The sequence below is a fragment of the Eubalaena glacialis genome, chromosome 5, assembly GCF_028564815.1.
Source record: "Eubalaena glacialis isolate mEubGla1 chromosome 5, mEubGla1.1.hap2.+ XY, whole genome shotgun sequence".
Classification (NCBI taxonomy): Eukaryota; Metazoa; Chordata; class Mammalia; order Artiodactyla; family Balaenidae; genus Eubalaena; species Eubalaena glacialis.
In genome coordinates this window covers 137,325,427-137,344,216 of record NC_083720.1, presented here as the reverse complement: position 1 = coordinate 137,344,216, position 18,790 = coordinate 137,325,427, and the positions used below count along the sequence as shown (strand labels likewise).

Here is an 18,790-nt window from a genome sequence, read left to right as displayed (position 1 = left end):
GCCTTCCTAAACACATTCTTTGTAGGTGAGGCCCAACTGATTATGTTCTAAACAGGACACATCTGAACACATTTAACAGGCTATGTATTCAACTTATATACAGTACACCTGTGTCTGGTCTTGATTTGCCTTTACCCTACTTCCAGGGTAATACATTAGCCTCAGTACTGTTTCATGGAAGCTGGCAGAAGACACAAGACTCCTGGGTCAGAGACAAAGGACAGTATTAGCAGCAGCACAGCAGGCAGCATGGGCGCCATGTTTGTCAGTTCTCCTCACCCCAAAGTCCAACAGCGGTGGCACTGAGGGGCCCAGATGGAAGGTGCACGTGCTGCTTTATGTTTGCGGCACAGCTGTGGAACCTGTGCTTTGGGGACCTGCTGCTTTATAACAAGTGTACGTGAGGTTGCTCTTTGCCCCAGGGAGAGACATTACCTCATCCTTCAAGGCTGCTCACCACAAACACAACCCTAAGAAATGGCCCAAGTGAAGAGCATTTTCCGCCCACCCAGCAAGACATGGCGAAGCACAAGAGACCCACTGAGGAGTGTCTCTGAGCAACCTGTGTACATTCCTCAATTTTCACGACTGTCCTTACGGGGTTCCTGGTCCCAAAAACTCCTCCACATGAGCCCCCCTGCACTCTTCATGTCATGGGTTACAAAAGCAGCAGCATTACGCCCCTCATTGGAAAGGTACTTGGAAACACTCCAGAGTTTAATTGTTCAACACCACAGTCTGGGATCCCCCCAAGCATATACTTCCCTCAATACAGTGGCCCAATACCACCTCTGCTTCTCCTCTCCCTTTCTGTTTCACCTCCCCCACTTTTTGAAACTTTTCTATATTTAGAAATGCACAGAGGGGCTTCCCTGGTGGCGCAGTGGTTGAGGGTCTGCCTGCCAGTGCAGGGGACGCGGGTTCGAGCCCTGGTCTGGGAGGATCCCACATGCTGCGGAGCAACTGGGCCCGTGAGCCACAATTGCTGAGCCTGCGCGTCTGGAGCCTGTGCTCCGCAGCAGGAGAGGCCGCGATAGTGGGGGGCCCGCGCACCGCGATGAGGAGTGGCCCCCGCTTGCCGCAACTGGAGAGAGCCCTCGCGCGGAGACGAAGGCCCAACGCAGCCATAAATAAATAAATAAATTTAAGAAATGCACAAGAAATCAAAACATAAACTATATATATATACATAAATATACACACATTTACATATATACACACATATATACACATACACACACACACACGTATATATAGTGAACAAGATAGAAGCTAGTCTCAATCTGGGCAAAACTTCAGTTCCAGAAATCTTCATCTATATAGCTGAAGGAAGAGAAACCACTTACGATAGTTCAGAAAATGAAAACCAAGATAAAAATCCACTTGAAAAATACACTCTGAAAAGAACTAACTTCGGGGAGGGAAGCTGCTTTCTTTTACTATAATGTCAATGATTTTTCAGCCTTATATTTTTTTATTTCCCAAACAGTGAAAAGCAATTTAAAATGCCAGATTCCTTAAAGTTCAGCAGCCAATAAAACACCATTTGTAACAAAAACTTGCAAGCATCTAAATATAAATTCAGTTAGAAAATTTGTAATTACAATCAGAATTATATATTAATAAATTAAACTTTATAAACATACCTACTTGTGTATAACAAATTTTTGCAGAGGGGCCCAGATGAATGCTACTCTTGTTACTAAACGGAGAAAATTAATACAGATGGCCAACAGGCACATGAAAACATGTTCAATATCGCTAATTAGAGAAATGCAAATCAAAACTACAATGAGGTATCACCTCACACCAGTCAGAATGGCCATCATCAAAAAGTCTACAAATAATAAATGCTGGAGAGGGTGTGGAGAAAAGGGAACCCTCCTATACTGTTGGTGGGAATGTAAATTGGTACAGCTACTATGGAGAATAGTACGGAGGTTCCTTAGAAAACTAAAAATAGAATTACCATATGATCCTGCAATCCTACTCCTGGGCATATATCCAGAGAAAACTCTTAATTCAAAAAGATACATGCACGCCAATGTTCACAGCAGCATCATTTACAATAGCCAACATTTGGAAGAAACCTAAGTGTCCATCAACAGATGAATGGATAAAGAAAACGTGGTATTTATATACGATGGAATATTACTCAGCAACAAAAGAGAATGCCATTTGCAGCAACATGGATGGACCTAGAGATTATCACACTAAGTGAAGTAAGTCAAAGACAAATATCATATGCTATCACTTATATGTGGAATCTGAAAAAATGATGTAAATGAACTTATTTACAAAACAGAAATAGACTCACAGACATAGAAAACAAACTCATGGTTACCAAAGGTAATGGCGAGGAGTGGGGAGGATAAATTAGGATTCTGGGATTAACAGATACTGACTACTATATATAAAACAGATAACAAGGACCTACTGCACAGCACAAGGAATTATATTCAATATCTTGTAATAACCTATAATGGAAAAAAATCTGAAAAAGGATAGATATATATCAAGATATGTATAACTGAATCACCTTGTTGTACACCTGAAACTAACATTGTAAATTAATTATACTTCAATTAAAAAATGGTTATTAAAAAAAGAAAATTACTTTAGATTCAACTAACTTATTTCAATTAATAATTACTGGGTACCTCCTATATTTTAGGTATTTTTCCAGGCATATTTCTATTACTAGAATTATTATTTTATTGTAACTGTAATATTCTGCATATACTACCATTAAAAAAAAAAAAAAAATGTAGGTTCGTGGCCTCAAAATGACCCTCTAGGCAAGACACGAGAAATGCTGGCATTTGTGATAAAGAAACAGAGGGCTGATCAGGTCATGCCAGCAATGGACATGGTGAACAGCTGCAGCTAAACGTGAGAAGAAATCAGGGTCCAGGAGGCAGGGGAATGGAGCAGCTGCCCCAGCTAGAAAACTAAACTCTCAGATCTAGTTGCCGAAGGAAAGTGTGGAGATGCAATCTCCTCCAGTTAGGTGAAGCACCAAAGGAAACAAAGTCTGACGTGAGAGAACAGTGCTATTATACAGACAGCGCTTCCCTAATAAGGAAAGTTGAGGTTCCTGGACTCCGACAACACCTTTCCCGGGTGACACCGAATCAAAAGCCTGCACCTGTCCCAAGCAGTCAGCTATTCCACACCTGATTCCAAGGTCAGCAGTCACGGAGCGCTCACCCCGCTCAGGCTTGGCACATGCATCATCGCATTGAATCTTTACAGTTATCCTAGAGGTAGGCTTACTGTTACCCACTTTTTGCCCAAAAGAAACAGTCCAGAATGATGACATAACTGTCCATGGTCACACAGCTTGGAAGTGCCAAGGCCAATATTCGAACCCAAGTAGTCTCACTCTTAACCACTATCTTAAACACTGCAATATTCTCTACCTAACTTGGCTGGGGTGGACGTGTGGGGATAAAGAGCAAATGTACCGGTTTTTTTTCCTTTTAAATGTCACCTCATACTATCTGGAGTACATCAGTGCAAACCAAATAACAAATACCATGGGTATCTGCTTTCAATAATAAAAAAACCCAAACAGGACGCGTGAATTCGTAGGTTAAGTTCATCACCACAGAATCTTCCAACACCTAATAGTTTAAATGAAATATGAACAATATTAGAGATGACAAAGAATTTCAGATAATACCTATGCCATCAAGATTAATCTATTCAATATGCAACTTCACGTGCAATATAATTGGAAGCCTTTGCGTCTCTGCTAACTTAAAAGCCACATATGGAATCCATATGAAGCAGGAGTTTTCGAGTCTGCTCATTCCAAAGGCAAGAGTAATGCATAATAAATAACCTGAATACTTACTTAACATAAGCAAGTTGATGTTAATCAAAATGACTACGCCAAAGCTGTTTAGTAGAACCAAATGCGGTCAAAGCAGAGGGACTTGGAAACTTGGGCAATTCAGCCAGCACACAGCCTACTAGGCCAAATGCCGACTTCAGCCTCGTTCAACGCGTAAATGGTACACAGATACCTTCTCCACCGTCCTCAGCACGACAACAAATCCTCCAGGACACCCGCCGTCCCCTCTGCACGCTCTTCCCACGCAGCGAGGCTGGGAACCGCGGAGGCCACGGAGACGCGCAGAGCCGACGGAGACGCGCGGAGCCCAAAGAGACGCTCTGCGCCCATAGCACCAGCTGCGGCTGCTTTATAAATTGGGGGCTTTGCGGAAAAGTTTGGATGGAAAAAAAAAAAAAAAAGGATTCCACTATTAAGAGGGGAAAAAAGGTGAGGAAGGGGGGTAAAAACTAGAAGCCTAACTGATTTTTGAGGTCCGTTTCAACATATGTTTTGAGATTATATAATCAAGAATGCAAAAGACCAATTAAAGGATAGTTCCAATACTCGAGCACGAAAAGACTTGCCAAAGAACACTCAGTTAAATATTTGCACAGCCATTCCTGTTCAAAATAATTCCAACCTTCTATGCTTTCATCAGCAGGTTAACGTTGTTAAAGAGTAAGATAGAGATTTAGTTACCCCCAAAGCAAAAAGCCCTATCTTCTCCGTTCTGGAATTAAACTCACGGAAAAAGGGGGTCGGGGGGAAGGATGGGATTCAATAGCAAGGATATTTGAAATTTAAAAACTGCATTCTGAAAGGTTCTTAGCAATAATTAATGATCTGTTGGTGCCTCCAGCTAGGCTGTAGTAATTTCATAATTCAAAAGAGTTTATTTTCTAGTCTTCATCTAAGAACCAAAAAAGCAAGAATAGTGTTTTTTCCTGCTTATGTCTTAGGTACTAAGACTGATCTCTGGTTTTTATTTTTAACTTACAAAAAGTTTCATTTAGTTTGCATATTTATAGGATCATGTAATAAGGAAATTTTAATCTTTTATCACAAATAAAATTGTTTGGAGGTCATATGGTCATTTAGGTAGTTTTTCTTTCTTTATCCAAAGAAAAGCATATATCTACTCATAAAAAAAAAATCCAAGGATATAAATCAATATTTAATATGCATGAAGGATATACACTGATAATATATATTTTAAATATCCAAGGATATATGTTAATTTTAAATGGAATGTACGTATTTCACAAAATATAAAAGATATTTCAGTCCTCTTTTTAGTGAAACCAATCCTTTTATTTCTAAAATATTGACTCTTTATCTTAAAGAAAGATGAATGAGTAAAAAACATTATTTTCAAACTTTCATGCAATTGTTTCAGACCCTCACTGGAGAGCAACTTTAAAACTCACAAAGCATACAGTAAAAATATTAGGGACTATTAAATCTTTGCAGACTTGCAAAAACCTTAAATGCCACATATCATCTAGGCACCTCTTCATTCAATTTATTCTTTCAAAAACCCCAACAGACAAAGCTAAAAAGAACTGGTACCAAAAAAACACTACTTTCCATAGGATTCCAGTTATGAGATTAGAAAAAAAATACTAAGTAAAACTTCTCACATGAGTTGCCATGTGGGCAGTTGCTATCCATCCTTGAATAAGCAGGCACCAACAATGAAACAGGTGTTCAGAAAGTTCCAACTACATTTTTCTAAGTAAAGGTCATGCTGAAGAACATTTAAAGCTAAGAGCCTGGGTTTTCGGGGGTTTTGTTTTTCAGTTACTTAACACTATAACTCCTTCCTTTAAAAGTACAGGGTTTTTCAAATGCCTAAAGCAGATTTATTGATTTTTTTTTTCGTTGTGTGAAATTGATGTTTATTCACAAGGTATTTGTTCTGTATGTTGAAACACTTATTCTAAATGTTGTCCTGAGGGGCGAAATACTGGTACAAGTCAGAAGAAATGCTTAAAAGCTAGTGATGGAAAAGCACATTTTTCCTTTACAAAGTTAAGTAACTGCGGTTTGCTAAATTTGAATCCTTGTGACTACCACTGAAACTCTAAAATGGGCTGTTTGTTTGTTTGTTTTGGGGTGTTTGTTCACTGCTCTCAGAGCACTTGACTGAGTCTCTACTTTTAATATAATTGAACTGAAAGTTATTGGAATGTGGTGAATTTCTTTAAAAAAAAGGTATATTAATGTTGCTGTATTGTTTTTACAATAAAAAAGTATAAAGAAAGTATTCTAAAAAAAGTATTCTAAAAAAGTATAAAAAGTATAAAAAGTATTCTAAAAAAGTATAAAGAAAGTATTCTAAAAAATGCATCAAATAAATGGATTCATTCCAAATTGAACATGATCAATAGTAAGTTGAAGGAAGAGGAGATGGGGGGAGTAGGGGAAGAAACCCACTGAGAGAGATTTCCTAAGTATTTCAGATTGACTTTCTGTTCGCCTGAAATCCAATTTTCCAAAGCATTTTCCCTTTTATACCTAAGATGTAATTACTCACTGGGCCTGGGGGTAGCAATTTTTCAGAAATTGGGGGTACCCCTCTTTTTTCCCAATAGGAAACAGAACCTGGAGTAGGCAAGAATTTGAACACATCCCCCCAATCATTTTACCTCTAGCGATTCGCCCATCTTGCTAATAGGTTTCAGCTTATAAATGCATGTCTTCCTGCAAATTACTTAAAAGCAGTGTTCCCCAAAGTGAGATTCCTTGGTGACCTGGGGTGCCAGAGGAGACAATTTTAGAATACAGCATTAAATAACCTTAAATAAGAAAGTCATTTCCTTTTCAATTCTCTTTTAATCCTCTGGTCTAGTCAAGGAGAAAGTCTCCATTTGATCCCAGGATGTTGAATGCTTTTTACACTTGTTAACTTCCACTGTAACAAAGGAAAATAAGCCTCCGAGTCAGGCCTGCCAGCAGGCACCAAGAGCTACCTAGAAGTTAACAAGCCATATTATTGTCATTGTATGTATTTGAATAGTGATATTTTTCAAGTTTCCTTTTTAAATAAATGTATTTAAGGTTTAAAAATGGAGTCGATTTAAAGGGAAAGAATACATTTGAAATGGTCTAGATCCTTGAAACGGAAAATGAGATTAGTGGACCAGGAATACCAGCCTCACCTGGGAGCGTGTTAAGGTACCGGATCTTCGGCCCCTCTCACACCTACCGAATCAGAATCTGCATTTTAAACGAGATTCCCACGTGACTTAAATTTTACAAAACTCTGGGGTGGCACAAAAGTTTGTCCAGAACCATGCAGGCAGTTTGCAAATGACTAAGCTTTGAGATTCACTGCTTTGGCTAATCAGGTGGCCATCCTTCAGACACTCAGCGAAACCAGCTAGCAGAGGGCTGGGGACGAGGAGGAAACTCCCCACGGGGAGTCACAAACCATCAGTGGATTGTGAGGTCAGTGAGTGGGCCTAAAGTGGCAGCGTTGGGGATGCTACAGTAAGCTAAAATGACTTTAAATACGCTCCTATAATGTCCTATCATGCCACATAAATCATCTTTTTTACTAATGAATACTACCGTAAAAATTCTACCTAACCCTCCCCTTCATCCCTCCTCTCCCCCTTCCAGGGCTGGGGCTTTCTGCACATCTTCAGCATGGGAATGAGTGCCAAGGCTCCTTGGACCTACTGAATTAGCATGTCCTGGCCTTTTCTCCCGGAGCTGAGCCCCGTTAGAGAGAGAATTATGCTTTGGAAATAGGGCAGCCCAGGTCTTCCGCGTCAGGTGACAGTACTGGAAGCAAAAGAGCACAGCTCTCAGGGCATCCCAGTAACGCTTCAAAGGAGAAGCCAGGCGGTCACTCATTCCCAAGATGGGTGGCCCAGTTAGTCAATGATCCAGGTAGCTCAGGCCAAAATCCTACTCCTTCATCAGTTGGAAAGACATCCAAGGGGAAAGCCTGAATTATCCGTGTTGCTGACTCAGTGTTCACCTTCACAGACTAAAGAATGTGTCGGAAATACAGAGGAAAACAATGACCAAAATATACAGGACTTATGACACCATAAAAGCTAAATATATATACTTACAGCCATCTAGGTATTTCCAAAATATCCAGATTTAACAGATTTTAATAAACTGTTTCTAATTCTCCCAGGTGTTAGGCCTAACACCAGAGTCCAACATCAGAAACTCAACTTCCCAGTACAAAACACCAATATGAGACAGTTTCAGTTTGCAAAGAAAATGAAGAAGAGTGAAGCTAACGGGTAAAGAAAAATGGGAAAATTAACAACAAACAATAGACATGAATTCATGGTCTGGTATCCATGATAAGAATTACATGCTATTCATTACAATGAAAAGAACATTGTGAACATTTGTTAGATCCTTTTTTTCCTTTAGTTATTTTGGGAATGTACTTATGTAGGCAGAACATTACAGAGAATAAAAAATATATGTTACAATGTAAGATTACTGTAATGGTTCTGAAAGAAGTCAAGAAAAAAACCACCAAATGAAATTATGGGTGTTGAGGAGAATAGAGTAATAATTGCTAATACCTATTGATTATTCCAAGCAGTTTATACATATTAACTCCTCTAATCCTCATGACTCTGAGGTAGATGTTGGGTCTTAATATTACTGATAACAACATTAATACTACTGCTAAGAATGCCATTTTGCAGTTGGGGAGACATAACCTTAAGGTGAGTAAGTAGCCTGTCTAAGATCACAAGCCTGCGAATGGAGCTGGGTAAAAATCCAGACGTACTCAAAATCCAAACTCCTTAACACCAGACTTCTGCCTGCCTACCACCAGAGCACCAGAATGCCCAACTCAGCATAAACCTTTTATCACTCTCTAATACTAGACCCTATAAAGAATTTTCCTTAAAGGTCAGTGGCTGTGGAATCTTCACAAGTTAAGGGACTGAGCTATATTGATAGGACTGTACCTTAAAACAGGAAAACTGAGTTTGGGCATTAAATGCTTCAGGAGTGATTAGAACTACTTACTTGGCAGAATTAAGTTTTAAGGCTGCTTTGGGGGAAATATTAACAGTTGGGGGAAATTTTTGTTGGAAGCAAAACATTATACTTTGAGAAATGCTTAAGTCAAGTATTCCTTTTTTATTAGGATGACTTAAGTACAAAGCATTAAAATAGCTGGCCTGAATATTTATTAGAGCAACAGCTGTTCCCTCCAGATTTTTAGAAATTCGGGACTAAGTGCCAAGTATAATTTAGAAAGAAATTTTTCAACAAGTAAAAAGAGCCCTATGTCTTGCAATACTTATCCAAATAGTAAATAGTAGCTGGAAGAGGTATAGAACATCACTATGCCTTTTCAATGAGAAGAGCCAAAATGTTTGGCCAAACACTTCCAAATACTATTGATATTTTGCTATTGAGGTTGGTGATTACATTACTTAAAAATTATACCTTACATTTCATAATTAACAATCCTTTATGTACAGACAGATAATACCATAGCGCTAACCACAGGGTGTGTACGCCATTCTGGGTACGTTTGTTTAAGAGTGCTTATAACTATGCCCCAGTAAAACATCTCAGAGAAATCATTTAGATTTTTATTCAAAATTTTATTTCTTTCAAAAGATTTCCACTTTAGGTGCCTAGCCGTAATTGAATACCTCATTTTTTTGTTTCTAACGGGGGCAGATGGAAAGGAAGAAGTCAGGGGAAAAAATGGAAAACTTGACTGTGCTCACTCCGAATGTTCTACGTTGAAACTTTTCTTTGTAAGGAAAACTGACAAATATCAGGTTTGAGTCTCCTGTGTTTGCTTTACTGTCAGCTCTCCGTGACAGTGCTGCAAACTTGGATACGAGAGAAGAAATGTCCCTGCTTGGCATGACAGCAGAGGGAAGTCAACGGAACTGCCACAGAGGTGCAGAAAGCAACTCCCCTTCTCCCCACCACCAGATCGAGATACTCAGGGCTGGGGGCACAGAAGGAAGCCTCTGGAAACAGCCTGCAAGGAAGGGCACCTTGGACAGGGAGGCTGGTTCGTGGAGGGGAGGACCGTTCGCTGTCTTGCATCTGTGGTTAGACCCAGCCCACTGTGCTGAAGTGTGCAGGACAGCAAGGGCAAAGGAACAAATGTCTATTTCTTCAATGTTCCTGTCGAATAAACAACTAGCTCCTATCCCTATATGATGCTAATTTTTAGCCTACTAATTGCAGCACAAGAGGTTCTCTTTAGCAGAGATTTTCTCATTTTGTTTTTAGGGCTTTCAGGTTTAAAAATAAACTGGCATTTTTGGATTAATAAAAAAAATTCCATGAGGGATAAAATAGGCCACATTATTTTTTTCTCATAAGCAAAGAACACTAGCTTCATGTGCTGGTGAAATCAGTCACCATTTGGTCATAGCCCTGTACCACCCACTCCCAGCTCCCCCTCCAGAGAGTAATGGCAAGAGATGCCACATCTTGCCAAGAAAAACAAGCTAGAGCTTCTCCACCTCAGCTGGGCATCAAAATCACCTGCAGGGATTAAAAACAAAAAAATCCCCACTAAGTCCAGGGCCCCATCCCGGACCTACAGAATCAGATTCCCTGGACCTACAGAATCAGACTCCCTGGTGGACCTACAGAATGAGTCCAGGGCCCCATCCCGGACCTACAGAATCAGAATCAGACTGAAATTTCCTAACAATTCACTGATTATGCTGCTGTGTCTATAAAGGCACCTGAAATATCAACTAATCCTACAGAAGTCACCCCTGATCAGGGAGAGGGACGTCCTATGCATGAAGAAAAACCCATAGGAGAAAAACCCATATGAGGAATAATTTTTTCTAAACATGCCTTGACCTTCAAGATTTAAAATTATCTGAAGGCTAGAATGGTGGTTTTCAATTGTTCGTTTAAGCAGTAAACCCCTTTTTGCAAGCAAAACCCTTCAGGATCTCTCAAAATATCAAACCTACTGGCTGAGCTTCTCCAGGGGAAAGAGGGCAGAAACCCACTCAGGCCCCGGTACACCTCAAGGAAGCCTAGTGCAGCTGGTAGCATGGTTTGAAAACCACCGGGTCAGAATAAGACATTTAAATGGAATAAATATGTAGTACTAAACCTAAATTCAAATAATTAACTGGAGGGTTAGGGCTTCTGATTAGCACTTAGTCTAGGGAGATGGGTTTAACAGAAGTTCACTTGAAAAAGAGATGAAGGTTTCATTTCACTAGAAATGCAACTTGAGCCAACTATGTTCTCTGGCTGCCAGGAAAAGCATGTGCAGTTTAGCCTGGGTTAATAACTACTATTTGTACTGACAGATTTACCTTGTAGAAAGCACCTTCATATGCATGATCTCATTTAATACTGGATAACAACTCTGCAAGCTATTGGAATTATTTTCACCATATTTTAGATGAGCAACTGAGAAAATAATGTGTGAGAGTAACTTACTCAAAGATGAATCCAGGCTTCTGCCTCCTGGGCTACAGACTTAAGGGGGAGTTTGAGAATAACAACCCACCACTCTCTGGATGGTAGGAATGGTGTGTGAAAAACGTGTTTCATTCTGGTCGCTACGTTAATGGAGGTGTGTCCAAATGGGACCACAGGCAGAGTACCTTAATCAGGGCAAAGAACAATCTGGAAATAGTGTATGAATAAGACATGGAAAAACCAAGAGCCTTTAAAGATGGAAAGCAGAGGGTTTAGGAATGACATCATGGCTATTTTTAAATAACGAAGGTCTATGCACAGGGAGATAAGTCTTATATTGTATCGCATAAGAGTAACCTAGGCACTTCCCCTTCTCCTTCCTGAAAAATTCAGTCCTAAAGTGGGGACAAGGGAAGGTAAGCCTTTGTCCAGGAACAGGTATGGGGAGGGATGTGGAAGCCCAGAGCAGGGTATCAGAGAAAGGTGTTCACGGTGGGAAGTAGGTTGTGGCACGGCATGCTGGAGCAAAAGCAGTTAAGAAGGGCAACCACGTGAGGGGCAGGGGCAGCAGTGGAAGACTGCCTACATAAGGGGAGATTTAATCAAATAAGTAAATCGTTAAGAACAATGGGAGCTAGGATTCTCACTGTCAAAGAAGGTAGTTATAAATATGGAAAAGGAAAAACCTAAAATAAACCCTGTCGTGTCAGATAGGGATTTGAGATACCAGTGTGAACTCGTGGTTTTCAAAGTATGTAGCTGGATATAGAAATGCAGATGTAAACGTGTGTATGTGTACATATGTGTATATACATACACATATTCCATAGTCCTGTCCACTGAGAGGCCCCAGGGGTGGTGATAGCCTCAAAGCAATGAGCACGCTTAGCAACCAGATCTTGGCTACTAAATATCATTCTCTATGCAAAGGAACCAGGGCTCATTGGGGAAATGGCTGATACAAAAGATGAGCTTGGAACATGTTGTTCTGCCAGAAAGCAAAGAAGGGCTCAAAGAGTGATGGGAGTTAAAGGGCATGAAAAGACTGCCAAACCTGGAACTAATGGGAACATCAAAGTAAGTAATGAGAGTAACAGTTTAATTAAAACACACTGGAAAAAAAGAGACCAAAAGTTCTTACTGATATTAATTAATTAATTAATTAATCAATCAAAATTCTGTTGAGGAATGGGCTTTTTAATACATAATTTCACAATAACTTGCCACAAAATATGTATAAATTACAAAAGGGAAAAGAGTCATACTTTATGGTGGAGAAATTTGGCAGACAACACTTTAATCAAGTAACCATCATCAGTAACGGAACAAACACAAACAGAAATCAGTGCCACTTGATGGATGCAATGAGAGGAATGTAGCACCATTTCTGTAATTCTCCTGCCAATGACGCACAGCCTGAATCTAAGAATGAAAAAATGGCAGACCAACACAAATTGAGGGACATTCTACAAAATAACTAGTTTAAAATCTTCGAAAGTGTCAAGAAACTGACAGTGAAAGACTGAAAGAGACTAAAAAGATCCAACTAAATACAATGTGTCTTCTGAACTGAATTTCTTTGCTTTAGAAGACATGATTAGAACAACCGAGAAACTTGAATGAGATCTAAGATTTAGATGGTGGTAATGTATCAGTGGTAATTTCCTGGCTTTGATGGCTATACTGTGGTTATCTAGGAGAACATCCTAGAACATATACACTGAAGTATTGGTGTTATAGCCATCATGCTGGCAACTTTTTCTCAGATGATTCAGGATAAAAATAAATTGTACTACTTGCAATTTCTCTGCAGGTATGAGACAGTTTCAAAATAAAATTAAAAATCAACAACAGTATATTAGGAAGATGGAAGTTCCAAGGGAAAACTACACCTAGTTTGCAGGAAAGAGGAAACTCTCAAATGATTAAAGTGGTCCCCAAACAGATCCATCCTAAGGAGGGTTGGAAGGATGTTAGAAAATGCCTCACTGAATAGTAAGTTAGAGGAGATGATGCCTATGTACTCTCCAATGATTTCATAATTCATTCATTCAACAAACATTTATTAAACACCTACTGTTTCAGACAATATGCTAGACACTGAGCTTATGAAAATAACTGAGAGACAGTCCCTGCAGCTGGAGACCTTATATTCTAGTGAAGGATGGTGATTCAGAAGCCTGCAGTTAGAATTTTAAGACAGGCATCAGTGTTACATATAGAAAGAAGCATGTGACTCAAGAACACTTTAATACTTTAATAACACTTTAATAACAGTCTTTAATACTCCATTTTTCATTTATGAATTTTCAGTAGACTACACAATAGTTTATTATTCTATCATACTCTTTAACATTTTCATCCTAACTTTCGTGTGCTTGCGGGTGGTGTTGAGACATATGCAAAAACTTTATCACTTTTCAATTATGAACAGATGTAAATGACTTACTTGATGTTTTATTTTATAATAACAAGCATCTTCTAAAATAAGATTCAAATGAGAAGCTAGGGCTATAGTTATTGAAAGAGACTTAACACTCCAAAAGTGAACCCTGTTATGTTCTTCAAAAGTCACTCCACATCTCTGTTCTCCAATTTCTACATCTGTCACAATATGCTTGTAAGATGCTTTGAGATGCTTAGAAGAAAGACGTCGTAATTATAAAGCTCTGTTAAAATACAGGTTACTTTCACCTTTTGCCAGGGACTAACATACTGTGGACATAAGTAAGACAGAGTGATCCATCTAAATGAGCTCACCTTGGCAATTTTATGGTGGGTGAAACATTATTTGGTTTTCCAACTTTTCCCCTTGGCTTTATTTCAATCTTCCAGGCATATCATCAAGTGAGAATGCTTCAGTGCCTTCTCACTGACCCAGGAGTGAGAGGCCAGAGCAAGCAAGTCAGTATTCAATTACTTTCCCCACTTAGGTCTATACACCCTACTTACACTTTTCCCATTTGACACTTTCATAACCATATTTAGCTTTCTTCCTACCATCTCCTTTCAATTCAAAAGGCAGTTTAGACTCCCATATGGTTGCCATCGAAGCTAACAGATGTCTAGCAAATTAAAACAAAAATTATGACTTATAAACTGCTGATGTATCATCATTCCAGAACATCTTACAATTTATAGTGAATCATAAGATAAGACTTCCTACTTATGCCCCCGGCAAGGTTCCCTAAATCTCCTCTCTGAATTTAAACCCTGTGGAAACAAATGAGATGCAACATTGTGCCATCAAACCTGGATAAACCTCCACTTAAAGATACAATGTAATATTTGCAAGCACATCAAAGAGAAATTTGGCCTCAAGGATCCAAGGCTTTCTAATCTTTGTACAGCAAAGAGAAGAGAAAAATGACTTGGTTCTCCCAAGTCATTCAAGGCTTCCACTGATCCATAGTGCTTTTTTCAAATACATGACGATCCAATCTATGGAATCCATTCGCCTCATCTCCTTGGCAGATATTAAGAGGAGCATAATTACCTGGTAGTAATGATGCCAAAGTACCAGGCTAAGGTATTCTAGAAGTTTTACAGCCAAGATGGAACTAGTATAAAATCTGGAGACAATGACACAGACCATATTCACCATTTGTTAAATACTGAGACACCGTGCTGGGTAATATCTTATCTGATTGCATCCTTGAATCTACAACTCTATTGCATAATGTTATCTTTCCTTTATAAATGAAATTAAGGCTCAGTGCAGAAGACTGTATTTTCCAAAGATGGCCACAACCCACACGACCCTGACACTTGTCTGACAAAAGAGGGAATTTCCTTCTTCAGCACTTCGAAATTGAGCAGGCTCCACTCTTTCTTAAACCAGTGGAATAGATGAAACTGACACTGGGCCAGTTCGGGGAGTAGCCTTCACTGGCTGGAAGTTTCTTCTGCCAGTCTCAGAGACAGGAAGAAGCCACGTTTAGGTGCTCTAGCCAACAAATTTGGCTGAGCTCTCAGCATCAACTGCCAGTCATGTGAGGGTACCATCTTGGGTATCCCACTGCAGTGAGCCTTCAGTTAACTCCAGCCCAGCCAGCCACATCTCACTGCAACTGCATGGGCAATTCCAAGTGCAAATCACCCAGATGAGCCTGGTCAAATCACAGAACTGTCAGATATAATAAAGTTTTATTTTAAACCACTAAGCTTTGGGGTTTTTTGTTACGTAGCAAAAACAAATTTACAGAATTTGTAATAGCAATAACAAATTTACAGAAGCAGGATGCCCATTCCTGACCCCAGTTCTTCAGTCAATAACATCTTAGTCTGAGTTACTGTGATCAAGTATCATGACTACCTTCCTGCTGATCATCACTCTAGAGACCAGGGTACTAAAAACTCAGAGATTCCAATATGGGGTAATTTTGAAGCAGACAACAGGATAGGAAAGGTATGAGGGCGTATATGAGTGGAAGGCTTTAGGCACAGAAAGGAGGGACAAGGTGTGTAGAAAGCAGAGTAAGAGAAGGGCCCTTGTAACAAAGGCATCTACATAACAATTCTGCCTGGGGCAGCTGGTTTAGTTCCACAGCCTACATCTCTTTTCAGGCTTCCCATAAAACTTCCCCCAAGAGAGAAAGACCTTCAAAATGAGACAAGACATGACTCTCTTCTGGAACTCTCTATGCAAGCACTCTGCAATTCTTTGAAGCTCTCCACAATTCCAGAGGTTTTGCTACAACCTAATCCACAGAAAATACTCAATGTGCCTCTGTACACTACAAAATTACACCAAACTGTCAGGGAAACAGGCCCAAATCCCTTTATTTCTTTTCCACCTCCTGCTATGAAACTGCAGAGAAAGCCCCTGGGTACTTTCTGTTGCCTAGTAGCTGAAATGTGCAACTTTTGGAAGTGTTCAAGTAGAATCAAGAGGTTTGGACTCACTACGCCAATAAGATCCAGTCTCAATGCGGTAGTCCTTGACTCTCAAAGTCATGAAAGTTTCAAGTTCAGATAAAATCAAAATGCCTCACCCAGAAATGTGACTTTTAAACATTTCCAACAAGGGTTGAAAAAAAGGAAGCAAGGAAAGAAAATAATTTCTTCCTCCTATATTTGTAGCAGTGTTTGACTGCAGGGAGGGGGGTGACTGCTGACAGGAATCATGTCCATTCCCTGGCAAAAATGGCCTGTGAAAGACTAGATCTGATATTTATTCATGTGTCCCCCCTCATCATCAGTCCTGAGGCCAGATGACATGCTGACACAGAAAGTGGTCTCCAATCCCTTCCATTTCCTTTTGCAAAACATGCATGAGCAGTGCAAGGTACTCCTACAGAAAACAGAAAATAAAAATAAAATAGCCTAGTAAATGTGTGGCAGAAAAAAGAATATAAAGAGCTGTATTGACAACTATTCTCATCGATGTATATGTTTACAGCGTATGGCCAAAATTAAAGGAGAATCAAAATAAATATACCCTGTGTTCAGACTGTTGTGGATTATTATTGATCCCACCACTGGATTATTGTTTATCTCACACTGAACCTACACTGAAGAGCAACTTGGAGAACCACCCCCCCCAGACAGCCACCATCTTTACTTTCCATGGGGGGAAGAATGGGGGGCAGGAGGAGTGCCCAGTAAGGAAAAGGACGGGATGGGACGGGATGGGACGGGATGGGATGGGATGGAAAGGAAAAATAACACGGTCTTTGAACCAACGTTTTCCTCTTGTCCTAGTGAACTCTTTGTCTGGTTGCTGAACATGTTTGTGAGATCAAGGAAAAGAATTCAAACAAAACAAAAGAGTAGGCATCCCAGCCTAATTACAATAGGTGCCCAGCACATTGTAGTGCCAGCAGAGCATGGTTTGAATCTTTCCTTCAAGCATTTGCTCTCCCGGTAGCCCCATAAAACACGTCTCGTACACCTTCTCCTCTGCATTTCTCCAAGGTTTCCCCAAAACGGCCCGCTCTATGTCACTCCTCAAAAAGGAGGACGTGAGGCACGAACACACTGAAACATATGTTGATGGTGACTTCTTATTATCCTGACAATAATACAGAGAGAGAAATAAATCCCTCCACCCCACACGCCCACTGGTCAGTCCATTACGCAAAAGGAGCGCTTTCCAGATGAAGGGGAAGAGCGTGCAGGAAGCGTTATTTACGTGCACATTACAGAACGATATACCACTGCATCTGCATCCTACACAAAGCCCGAGATGGTGCAAGAAGATACACGCTGAACATGGCACAGACCAGCCGCGGCAACACGGAGCCAAGCCCTCGTCCAATCAGATCCTTGTTAGAAGGTGGACCTCAGGGTCGGGTCTGCCCGATTAGCCTTCCCTGTTATGACACCACGCTCAGCCCAACATCCATATCCCACCAGGAGCAAATCTCATTCGAGTGGTTGCTCATCTCTCAAACTGCCGAGCCCTTTCTTTCATCTGCATCCACGCTATTCCTCCCTTAAAAAGCCACCCCAAGGCCTGGGTGCCCCCTTTCCGGCTCGGTTTTTCTTTTTACCTCTTCGCGTTCCTAGAAAGGATTAAATGTTTATCTCTCCAACGCGCAGGCTGAAAAGGCAGGCTGAAAAGGCGGAAGGCAAATGCCTCTCCGTGCTCCGGCAAGCGCCCGAGGGGCTGCGAAAAGTAAAGGCAGAGAGCAACGTGGGGGAAATCGTCGCGAATCGATCGGCCACGATAGTCGAAATCCCAGAAGCGCTCCAACTTACCCAAAATATGACATTGAAGCCAAATATGAAATATTTGATGCAACAACTGACTTCAGGACCCTTGTAATGCTTCCCGGACATCCTCTGGGTTCATGAAGACACTTGCCCCGGCAGCCCGAGTTTGGAGCCCCGGAGCACCGTTGCTCGGAGCAGCACGTTGGGGAGCTGGGGCTCAGGGACGCCGCTCGGGGGCCGCGGCGCAGCGCAGCGGCCGGGGCTGAGCAGCGCAGGGACCGACCTGCGGAGAGCGGCTCCCGCACCTCCAGCCCCTCGCGCGCCGAGGCCGCCGGAGCCGGGGTGGCCGCGAGCGGGCGGGGAAGCGCGTGCTGCAAGCCCCGAGCTTCGCTGGAGCTGGCCCCGAGCACAAGGCGAGCTCCCAAGCCCGTCCGCCAGACGATCTGTCCGTCGGTCAGTCTCCGGGCAAACGCGGCCGCGGCAGATGCTGGAGGAGACGCTCCTCGCCCGCCTGCCGGCTCGCGAGCTCCCTCCCACCCCTCGCTCCGCCCGCCGATCGCTCCGCCCGCGCCGCCCGCCTCCCGCCGCCGGAGCCTCGGCGAGGTGCGCGCGCGCACGGGCCCGGGCTCTCCCGGGTGGCGGTGGGACGAAGTGTGCGCGCCGCCCCCTCCTTCCAGCGCTCTCCGCTCCTCCGGCTCCCTCCATCCTCGCCCCGCCTCAGGCCAGCCCGGAGCGCCGCCGACCCGCGAGCACTGCAGCGGGGTAGGTGGGGAGGATGGCAGGGCGGAGGGAGAAGTACGGGTGCCCGGGGAGCACGCCCATTGGGAGCGGCCTGGAGGAGTGACGGGGGTTGATGAGTAGCGGGTCCCCCTC

General features: G+C 41.7%; 1 protein-coding gene across 2 annotated transcripts in view; it reads right to left on the bottom strand.

The window, feature by feature from the left end:
• TSPAN5 (tetraspanin 5) overlaps window positions 1-18,445 on the bottom strand; it is a 170,864-nt gene extending 152,419 nt beyond the window's left edge. For both annotated transcript variants that reach the window (XM_061192599.1, XM_061192600.1), the window contains exon 1: window positions 17,963-18,445. In XM_061192599.1, coding sequence (XP_061048582.1) covers window positions 17,963-18,043 — 81 coding nt within the window. In that variant the 5' untranslated portion in view covers window positions 18,044-18,445. The remainder of the gene's footprint in view (window positions 1-17,962) is intronic.
• Between the last annotated feature and the right edge of the window lie 345 nt (window positions 18,446-18,790).